The sequence below is a fragment of the Sinocyclocheilus rhinocerous genome, unplaced genomic scaffold (assembly GCF_001515625.1).
Source record: "Sinocyclocheilus rhinocerous isolate Xijiao unplaced genomic scaffold, SAMN03320098_v1.1 scaffold166, whole genome shotgun sequence".
Taxonomy (NCBI): domain Eukaryota; kingdom Metazoa; phylum Chordata; class Actinopteri; order Cypriniformes; family Cyprinidae; genus Sinocyclocheilus; species Sinocyclocheilus rhinocerous.
The window spans coordinates 2,833,798-2,845,225 of NW_015633186.1; the positions used below are offsets into that span (position 1 = coordinate 2,833,798).

Genomic DNA, 11,428 nt, shown 5'->3' on the forward strand with positions numbered 1-11,428 from the left:
TGTGTGTGTTTCTAAACTGTGTAGTTTTTGAGACAGAATATATTTTAATATTATACTGTAAGTTCAGGTGAGTTTGTTGTTTTTGTGTTTCTTCATTGTGTCAGTGTGTCACATTTAGAAGAGCACTGATGTTTCTTAAAGGGATAGTTCACCCAAATATGAATAATCTGTGATCATTTACTCTCCCTCTTTTACTTGTTCCAAACCCATAAGACTTTCATTCATCTCTGGAACACAAATGAAGATATTTTTAGTGAAATCGGAGAGATTTCTTACCCTCCATTAATTAGGGTTGCAGCTGAACACTGCAGGGCTGCAGCTCTCCAGGACCGGAGTTCGCCACCCCTGGTCTATTCCCAAATCTTCATTCAAAAGATCATACAATAAATCCATTTGAATCGAGCTGTTTAATCTAAGTCTTCTGAAGAGACAGTCACTTTATATGAACAGATATAATTTATGCTTTTGTGCACATATAAACACTGATCAGCGGACAATGATTACAGCATTCAGTTTTAATAAACGGAATGTCAAGCCTGCTTGCTTGACGCGAGAGAAGCTTGTTCTCATGCAAGTACCGTTGAACTTCTACTGATCAATGTTTATATGTGAATAAAAGCTGAATTTAAATCTGTTTACCATGTAATGTGATCATGTCTCTTCAGAAGACTTGTATTAAACCCCTCGATTCTTATATAATTATCTTTCCTAATTTTAGAAAGTTTTAAAGTGTTAAATGCCCTGCCTCCATCATTACATATCTTTGTCACGTCATTATAAGTGTTTGATCACCAAATTTGAGTGATCATTGCAAAAAATATGTTTATGTATATATATTCTGTTTATGTATATACTGTATATATATAGTACCAGTCAAATGTTTGGACACACGAATGGGAAAGTGTCCAAACTTTTGACTGGTACTGTACTATAATATACACAAAGAATATCAGCCGATATACCGATATCGGCCTTTTTTTACTCCCTAGTATCGGTATCGGCCCCAAAAAACCCATATCGGTCGGGCTCTAGTCCTTACTACCTTTCTTGGCCTTGAACGTGGTAGTTGCTGTCTATGCAGGGTCACAAAGCTCTCGGATTTCATCAAAAATATCTTAATTTGTGTTCCGAATATGAATGAAGGTCTTACGGGTTTGGAACGACATGAGGATGATATCCCTTTAAGGTTTGCATTATTAAATGGTTGTTCATAAAGCAACATGTAGTTAAAGATAAAAATTCTATTTTCAATTTAATAAAAAAAATGAAAGCATTAAGTCACAATAATATGCAGGGGCAAGCTTTAAGAGGACTAAATGAATGGAGAAGTCCTGCATGTCACCGGAGGGTTCAGTTATGACAATGATTAAACATTCGGAGGTCAAAAACTTTCTTAAAATGAAACACATAGATTGTTCAAAATATTCTGTAACATGCATTTAGAAAATATAATTTTTCATTTGGACTATGAATAAATTCTCTTATTTGTGCATACTGAAACGCACCTAATCAGCCTGGACAACTGACCTTCTCTATGTCATCCTCATCCACGTCCAGTACTGTCCCATCATGCTCCAGTTTGATTTTCACTTTCCCCTCTGGTAGACTGCCAGTCTCTGTCTTCACCACAGTGGCTGTAAAGAACACCAGAGAACACTGTGAATATTTTTTATTTCTGATTGCACACAACATCAAACAAAATTAAAACAGACTTCTAAAATTCTAGTGCCTTAAAGCGCTCCTTATTGTAATAGTAATGAAACTCATATTAAGTTACAAATGGCATAAAATCAAAATCGACCCCATTTTCTTTCTTAATAAATGTCCCTTGTGTTGTGTGTGAAACATCAGTGCACACTATTCTAAGGAAGAACATTTTTCCATAATCTTTCATCAAAATGCAATAATGTTCTCCGCCTCTGAAATGACTTTCTCTTCCACTCTAGCTCAATATTCTATTTTCACATAGGAATATTTCAAATTATGGAAGTTAAACGAGTAGAAAATGCCATTTCCTGTTGTCTTCAATTTAAAATAATACTCCGAGTTCATTTTGCATGGCTTTCGTACTAACCCAGAGAGAATCCATTCTTGTGGACCAGCCACACTTTCTCCGAACCGTACCATGCTTGCTCTGCAGCTATCTGCTCTTCTGTTTTCACCTGTGAAGGAGAGAAACATCAGTCAAACTCATTATTTATGGCTTTACACAGGTCTTTTGAACAGGAACATCACTGATATGCTTCAAATCCACTCCATGCATTCATTTGTCCACACTTATCAAAGACTGTTATCATTTAATGACAAAAATGGTCTTTTTACCCTGATCTGAGACCTCTGCTGACAGAATAACAATTAGAGTACAAAGAGGTCCCAGATCAGTCCAAAAAAACAGTTTCCCAATGTCTACAGTGGGAAATGACCTTAAAATTCTTTGGGCTGTCATGCAAGATGGGAAGAGTTTAATGGCAGGTGTAGATGAAGCCAACTCGGGCGTCAAATGATGGACGGGGTCAGATTACAAGCTAGATGTTCTGGTTGTCTGGGCATGTCTGATTCTACTGCACTCATGCTTGACCTACACACACTGGTTTGAACATGAACCCTGTGAACTGCTGTGATGGGCTGACAGTGAGAGATAGTATATCAGTGATCCATTGATTGTGTTCCAGTTCACAAGCTTCTCTCCTCTGGTGTTTGGTTAGTATATGATGTTATTATTGTAGATAAACCGGTACACTCTACAAGTACAGTGGCACATGTGAAGGAAGGGTAGAAAACACTACAGCACAGTTAACAACAATCCAATGCTAATTAAATGTTAGATGAGCCCAGATTGTCCGTTTTGCTATCTCTGAGTGTCTCTCTCAATCATGGCTCTACGGCAAGGGTTGTTGTCAATGAAATGAGATGGGTGCGAGCACAAAACTCCACAACACAAAGGCAAGTTTGACACGACAGGTCAAGGGTGGGATAATGCAACTACGGTGCACACAAAGCAGAAAGCAGACCTTAGGATGGGCGGCAGCAGCATGGTCTGCCTTTAGGATTGCCACGGGATCCTCCTCCACCTGTCCCTGTGAGATGGCAGGTCGGCATGAGGGGGCAAGAGCAGCATTAGACATCATAACACGTTATAACATGCAAACCTCTCAAACACAGTCATTCATCAGTTTAATAGCCTGCCTCAGCTCCACACAAAGAGCATCTAAAGCATCCTGTGAATAAAAAGGGTTATTGATCATGTGACATATCAGCGTAAGGCACTATGGTCACCCTTCGGAAAATAAACATTTAGCAGGGAGAATCTCATGAAACCTGTCAAGAGCAGGTCATATTTAACAAGACAAGGTTATATTTAATAAAAAAAGACAAATAATATTTTAATTTGTATTACTTTTAACGATTATGTATATTATATACATACATTTACACGTTATATATTTTTTATTTCCTTGGTCAAACATGGCATTTTTCAAGAGATTTTCCCATGTTTTTACAGCTACATTTTTGTTAAAAGTCACAATGGTGTATGTGACTATATTAAAATAAAGATATAAACATCTCTGAACATAACACGATTTATGCTAACAATAGCATGGTTAACACAGAAAGGTGATACAAGGATATATATATAGACACTATGTTGGTGATATGAGGTAATGCATAGATGAGGTAATATTCAGAGCCTGGGGCATGAGGAGACAACAGGGATATTCATAAATCAAAGTCTTCACCAATTAAAGAGCATATCCACTGCTATTCACTTATAAGCTGATCAGTGGGGCAGCAGAAGCCAATTCATTCTCACACTGAAGGTTTCATGCAGTTACATCTAACCCCGAGTCAACATGCACTGCATCAACACTGGTTTAAAATGATCACTCATACACAATAAACAAGCAGGCAATCCTTTTATCAAAGATACTGTATGATATATAAATAAATCAAGTTCAGTTAGCTAAACCGACAACATATTTGTCTTAATAAAAATGTAAGCATCTATTTTAGGTTGATAACACAAGCACAAAAGCATATATAGCCATGTATGAGGGTGGGGGTCGGTTAGAAAGGGGAACAGAGAGCTTACACTCCAACAGGCCACGCGAGCGCACACTCCGGCCAAGCCATGGAGGGGCGAAGTGGGAGAAGAGCCGTCCCCAGAGGGGCCCTGTACCTGAGACGACGCAGAGGCACTGGCCACAGGTTCCAGCTAGACCAGCCAGCCAAACAATCACAGCCACAGAGACAGCGGTGGATGACAGAGAAAGGTAGAGATGAGACATGTATCCACAGATGAAGGGACAGCAGGCACATGGAGGTGAGATGGGCATGCCTGAACCAATGAAAAACTGTTTGCTAGATAATAACGTTGTACTGCACCACATAGCAAAAGCTGAAAGTGCATGAGATGGTGATATAGGAAGGACAAAATGGACTATAAAAACAGATACATGGGGTTTAAGAGACTTATCAAAAAAACTACAATGACAACTAAGCTCAGTACCCTGTTAAAAAAACCCAACATATGCTGGTTAGGTATGTTTTGAAGCATGGCAGCTGGTTTAAGCTGGTTCTTGGTTGGTCATGAGCTGGTTTACGCTGGCCCTGAGCTAGTTATAAGCTGGTCCTGGTTATGAGCTCCTGGTCCAGGAGCTAGTTGCTTAGGACCAGCTTAGGACAAGCACATGACCAGCTTAAACCAGCTCATAACCAGCTTATATAACCAGCTCAGGACAGCTCAGCTCAAACCAGCTGCCATGCTTCAAAACATACCTAACCAGCATATGTTGGGGTTTTTTAACAGGGTAGACATCAGAGCAGAAGTTTGAGCGATTTCAAAGAGGGGAAAACACCTATTTGTTGGTCTCGTAAGCAGAGCAGCCCATAATACAGAATACAATACAAGCCCTATTCCAAAACCAAGTGAGCTGCCTTGTTGTTTACTCTCTACATAGGCAAAAAATATTGAATTGAAACCCTCTGTGGTAATGGTCTCTTAAACACGACATACAAATAACACACACACAAAAACAGTACTGTAGCGTGGCATTACCATTTGTTGCTAAGCTAACAATATGCTACACTAACAAACAAACATAGCTTAAATAAAAAGTTGGGTAAAATAGTTTTTAAATAAGATTTTTAGAATTTTTTTATGAGAAAGAACATTTCTGAATGCTTTTCAGAATTAAATGTTTGGTGTAAACAGAGTTTCCCTCAAACTGGCTGCCATTTTGAAACTTTGTGGGGGAAACCTACACAAATAAATAAGTTGAGTTTGAGTTGAAGTTGAGTTGAGTTGAGTTTTGTCTTAGGCTAGCTTGTTTAAAACTTTGCCTAAAGCTATTTTTAAGAGATTTATGGAACTGCCATTACGGTGTCTAGGTAGGCAGGTTCACTATAGTTTTATAGTTTTGAATAAAGCCATAACCTTTTTATAAAGAGACTGAGTTCGTAACCATTTGATGCAAAGGCATTATGTAGTTGCTCTGCTCACATTAATGTCCTTAAAATCCCTTGTCCTCATTAACAATATAGTGTATTAAACTCTTTCCCCATGACTATTCACTCAGCTATCAAGCTTTAAAATGCTTTATTTATAGGTCTACAGCCAGTGCAGTCAGAGCCATGTAAAACAGTAGAGATAAAGCACATTTTAGCATCAGAGAGAGTGAGTGAGTCAGATGAAAAAGATGAGGAAGCAGAAATGAAGACAAGAGGAAGAGGAGGAATGGACAGGCATTACAGGTGCAGCGAAGATCCTCTCCAGCCGTCTCTGTGCTTCTTCTGTGGGACTCAGTGGCGGACTCTCCTATAGGTCAGACCACCAAGAAGAGGTGAGTCTAACTCAGACTATGCACATAGCTTTGTTATTGAGTAATGTTATGTAGTAGCCAACATTCATTTATTCAAAAGAATAAATTGTAAAAGCTCTACACAGAACTTGACTGAAAGCAAAGTCACGAGTGTGTATGTTAGCCATGCTACATTCCCTTCCTGCAGAGCTGAGCCAGCATATCATCTAACTGCTGCAGAGTGTGATCTTAATAAAACACACACACACACACCTTTTTAGACAAGGTTGGTAGAGAGGGTTTAGAAATTCTCCCAGGAGAAGGTCTCCCTGCTTGACTTGGTGGCATACGTACGGCCGTCTTCACCTTCAAATATTATGTCCAAACCACACACAAAGTCAGAAACGTATTGTTTAAGGGACTGAACACTGAACTTAGTAACCATGCAACCAATTACAAATTAGTTTCTTCTGATCTGAAATACTAGAACCAAACTACTCCAAATCAACCATCCAGCATTCACAACACTATATGCTTTTTGCGACAAACCCAGTATCCAATCCATAAAATCTATTGTCCATGATCTTACAAAAGTGTCCACACAGATGTATGTTGCTCCTAATCTTGTCTAATCAAAACTAGTAAATGGCTCTGTGGGTCTCTGAAGTGGCTTAGTTTACTAACGGTCTTCAACCTCATTAATTTGCAAGATCTGCACACTAAAGTTGGTTTTCCAGTAACAACATTCAGGAACCACAAGTTGTGGGCTGATCTGGGCTGTGTTTCCCAAAAGCATCATAAGCTTAAGTTGATCGTAGCTCCATTGGTGGCTTTTGGGAAACACAGCCCTGTTAAATGTAAAGAGACTAGAAAGGCAACTCAGATACAGAGTTAGAAGCCTAAGAGAAGGGTGCTGTCAAACAACCAAAAGCCCACTTCCGAGAGCTACAAACCACTAGGATACAAGCAAAGAAAATGTTTAGGAAAAAAGAAAATACAGACTACATACAGACTATAAAGTGGTTCATCTTAATACTAGTAGTACACGCCATTCACATTAGTGCACTCCTCACACAGTTAAGTGAAAAACAGCAATCCATGCAGCCAAGTAAACAGTGTGATCAATACCTCTGGTTTCTTCGTAGGCATCTGTTTATTGGTGGGAATGAACCCTGATGGAGGGGCAAATGGATCTGTTTTGGGGGTTGGGGGGTTAAGGGTGTTGGTTTTACCAGGAGCAGTTGGAGCAGAGGTAGCAGCTGATTTAGGACCAGCAGGTGTAGAACTGGGGATAACAGGCAATGTTTTGGGATCTAAAATAGGAGCTGAAGGTGGAGAAACAATAGGAGCTGTTGGAACAAATCCAGCAGGAGTTACAGGAGAAGGTTTTGAAACAGGAATAAAGCCTGCTGGAGGGGAAAGAGTAGATGGTTTTGAGGTGGGGACAAATCCTAAGGGTTTCGATGTAGGAACAAATTCAGACGGGGGAGACAGTGGCTTGGGTTTTGGGGTCGTCAAGGTAGCAGCAGATGCTGAAGTCTGTGGCTCTTGTTTTGGCATCTGGGAGGCCTCTACTTTCGGCACAGTTTTATCTTGTGCTGATCCAGAAATTTCTTTCCCTTGAGATTTCCCTACAGGTTTCACATCCTCTTTTTCAAGAGGCTCATCCTTGCGGATGCGTGGACGAGGTTCCCTGGTCCTGCCTCGTGTCATTAAACTAGTCAGTCCAGCAGAGATATCATCTCTTTCCTCCTTCTTTATGGAATCATGTTTGAAGGAGAACACCGGCATCTTTACTATTTTTTGACCAGATGCTGGTTCAGGTTTCGGTGGTTCTAAAGCTGGTTTAGGTGGTTCTGGGGACATGGCTGCAGGGGCTGTTGCCGTGTCTTCTTCAGCAGGAACAACTCTCCTAACCACTCTGCGTACCACCTTTACCACCTTCTTATGGGTCCCACCCTGCAAGTCCTCTGTGAGCTCTGGTTGACTAGCACTAGCAGTAGTCTTAACACTGCCATTGAGAGTATAATTTATTTTGCTTTCTCCATTCTGTAAAGGTTCAGGACTCAAGGGAGCTTGGGGAGGCTCAGGGCTTTTGAAGCGCGCCGGCATCTTTGGCACTTCAGAGAACTTTCTGGTTGTCATCTTGTCTCTGTTGGGTGAGGGGCTTTTGACTCGCCTGAATTGAGGTTGGGACTGGATCTCTGTGGGTGTGTCCCGAACAGGCTGAGGACTTTTGGCACGCACCAGGCCTCTGCCAGGCTCCAGGCTGGGCACTGACTGGGAGCGGCTACTCAGGCTGCCATCGCTGTCAGACTACTCACCCAGCAGGTACGGTAGATGTAGAAAAGTCAGAATGGAAAGATCATTGAAAAGAATTTTAAATTACACAATTACATATCTCAAAACTCTGTTGTTTTCAATTATTTCCTCAACCAGCACATCATGCAATGCGGTCTTCTTTATGTTGGTTCCTATGCACATATTCCTGCTTCATTTACTGTTCTATGACTGGGGCCACTCAGTAAAAATATCTCAGAACTTTTTTAGGAAACGAAACCTATTCAGATGGCTGCCTTTCAATAGTAAAGGCTGTAAATATTGTACCTTCTCACTAAAAGACAAAGCAAAACAAAACCATTTGGCTACCAAACACAATTAACTAGGTGAAAGGGAAGTAGATTAGAATACTGGTTTCTGTTGACATATTATACAGAAGTTTGTATGCATGAGAGAAGAGAGAGAGCAGAGGAGGTGAACTATCGCATAAATACACTTCAGTGACTTTTGCACTTAAAATTTCTGCATGGAGCACCTTTCCAAGCATGCATTTGTACACTCAGACTGAAAGTACACCCCGTCTAGCTCCCTACCACGCTGTCTCTTCACTCCTACACACATATTCAGTAGATTCTGTCAGTGGATTATGAGACATACCGTATAAACAATGTCTATCTATCAGCAGGTTTTGCACATAGCTCACTGATGCCTAAGTTTTTTTAACTCAATATAAACACCCTGCTTTTTACTGAAATCTTGACTCTTTAAATTGTAACAAATGCCTATTATTAAAAGAGAATGCAAATTATAGATTCAGGCTGTTGTCCAAAAAAATATCCACTCTAAAGGTCATTGCACACCGAGTCTGAAATTTTCATCCGAAATTTTTGCACATTAAAAAATAAATACGACCTCACGTTGTGTCAATCATGTTTAAACACTTCGTCAGTCATAAAAAATTTAGGATCAGGTTAGATTTTCTGCGTTTTCGCATCCGTAGCATGCATTTTGATAGGAAAGGATGACGAATACGAAAAAATGCATACGAAAAATTCGGACTCAGTGTGCAAGGGCCTTAACACTTCAAATCATGCTGAGATACTGAGTCAGAACTTTGATTAAGGTGGTTTACTGAAATGTAGTAAGTTTGTTTATTCAGGCTCTTAATTTAACCACCAACCTCCCGTTCAGACAAAGCACAGCTGGTGGAGTGCAACAGCTGCACGTCAATCAACAGAACAACAAATAATCGAACAAACTGTCTCCGTCTTCATGCCAAGATAACACCATTTACAGGCAAATTACCATGTAGCAGGTGTAAAAGTGAGAAATCAATGGTCCATATGCGTTAAATAAAAGATGCTTTCATAAATCTACCGGGAAATAATTGGCTATTCTTAAATACTCATTCTCAAAGTGGTATACTGTTGAAGCAGCCACTGAAACAGGCTTTCTGTGAAAACAATTCTGCATCCTGTGTCAAAACACGTGAACTTGGAGCTAACAGCATATTGTTCTGCAAATAATAACTGAAAATATCTAATTAGATATGTGTGACAGAGTGCTTTTCAATTTGCAATTCCTCTTTTCTCTGTGAGCAGTAATACTTCATTTGTTAGTATGCAGAATATCTGGGCACTTACACTGTCTTTTGAACTCTTGGGGATTGGCTTGTTCTCTTCTTTGATCTATAAAGGTCCATGTAAAAAGGTCATTAGCATTTAATTTAGGACAATAAGTCTATGCTGAGGTTATTATGCAGATGTATCCAATAGGGGTCGACCGATTATCGGCCTGGCCGATATTAAGTATTTTTATGATTATTGGTATCGGTCATTTTCAAAACCAATTTGCCGATAAAATAACTTAATTTTGAAACGCGCTATTTGGCTCTGATGCAGCCTGTGGCCTAAAGCAATCTCCAATCAAAGCGGAATTCACTCTCACTCCGAAAGCACTTGCTAACTGGAGCTGCTTCAGTGACCGTGTTGCCAGACGTATGATAATTATCGTATTTGTACGATAATTTAGACCTCTGTACGATCAATAATGAAAAAAATCCCATAATGTACGATGATTTCAGAATTTTGTGAAACTTCAAATGGTGGTCGTTGTAATCATAGGGCTTCTTCTATACTAATTCATCTAGCTGTGGATCCTACGTCCACCATGCCCTGCTTTTAAACGAGCACTATGTTGCAGTGCTGCGGTCCATGACGGCATCAAATCTGTACCGCAAACGGACCCCCTCAACATCTGGCAACACGCAGGCTTCTGATAACTGCGACTCAGAGGTGGAGTTTGGACCTTCCCACTTACGTACGCCTAGTTATTTATCTATTGTGGTAATTTGCAGGTCGTGTCAAAAAGTTGTTGGTCTAGAATCTAGATTAATAGCTATTCTGTACGTTTGACTAGTGTACGATCATTTTCTTCCAAATACAATCATTTTGAGCTTCTGGTACGATACTTGGACATTAAGACATTTCAATAGGCTATTGAACTAAATGTGCCTGTAAAAGGCTATTAGTGTTATAGTTTCATGAAAATAGTTGAAGTCTTCTTAACAACTTCTACAATATAGCTATGAAGAAAATTAAATTATTTACACTTATTATATACATTTTTTAAAGTTAATCCATTGATGTGCATTAAATGATGAACTGAATAGTCACCTCTACTATTGTAGGTTGTTTTAGTCATCAGAAAAAATTAATGAGGAATTATGAGAGGTTATGCTATTACACATACAAGTCTACTTGATCTGTAATAATCGGTATCGGCATCTGCCCTGAAAAACACATATCGGTCGACCCCTAGTATCCAACACATTTCATGCAGGGCATTTTTAAAGACCAAGTTACGCAGAAAAATATACAATTTTGAAACCTAATAAGGCACCAATTTACAGTGCCATTTCTAATTATACATTTTAAGCAGTAGCATCAGTTTACGTCTGGGTTCAAGCCAGTGGCAGCTTTTCAAAATGTAATCAAAAAAGCTATGGCAGAAAGCTGGCGAACTACACTCTCCCATGACATTGAATCACACTGGTCATATTCACACAGCGATTTGTGTTTTTCATCTGTTCAGAACACATACACACATGCCCTAACCAGAGGATGTTAGCAGCTGTGTGTTCATGAACCGTGCACACAGCCCCCCGGTGCATTGCTACAGATAGGTGTAAAAGTGAAAGCATTGATGCATTTTCATGCACACCACCTAGCTGATGTCACACAGTGCAGAAAGATGAGAATGGAGTATCACTTTCCTTTTGCTCCCAGAAGGAAAAGCGGGATGAGAATGCCATGCTGGCAAAGCTGCTGTCATGGGCTGGGCCGGGGAAG

General features: G+C 39.8%; 1 protein-coding gene across 1 annotated transcript in view; it reads right to left on the reverse strand.

Moving 5' to 3' along the window:
* The window catches only part of LOC107743726 (unconventional myosin-XVIIIa-like), a 106,500-nt gene that overhangs the window by 62,323 nt on the left and 32,749 nt on the right, over nucleotides 1–11,428 (reverse strand). The window contains exons 3-4 of the mRNA XM_016557117.1: nucleotides 2,075–2,162; nucleotides 1,528–1,634 (exon numbers count right to left, since the gene is read on the reverse strand). Coding sequence (XP_016412603.1) covers nucleotides 1,528–1,634; nucleotides 2,075–2,162 — 195 coding nt within the window. The remainder of the gene's footprint in view (nucleotides 1–1,527; nucleotides 1,635–2,074; nucleotides 2,163–11,428) is intronic.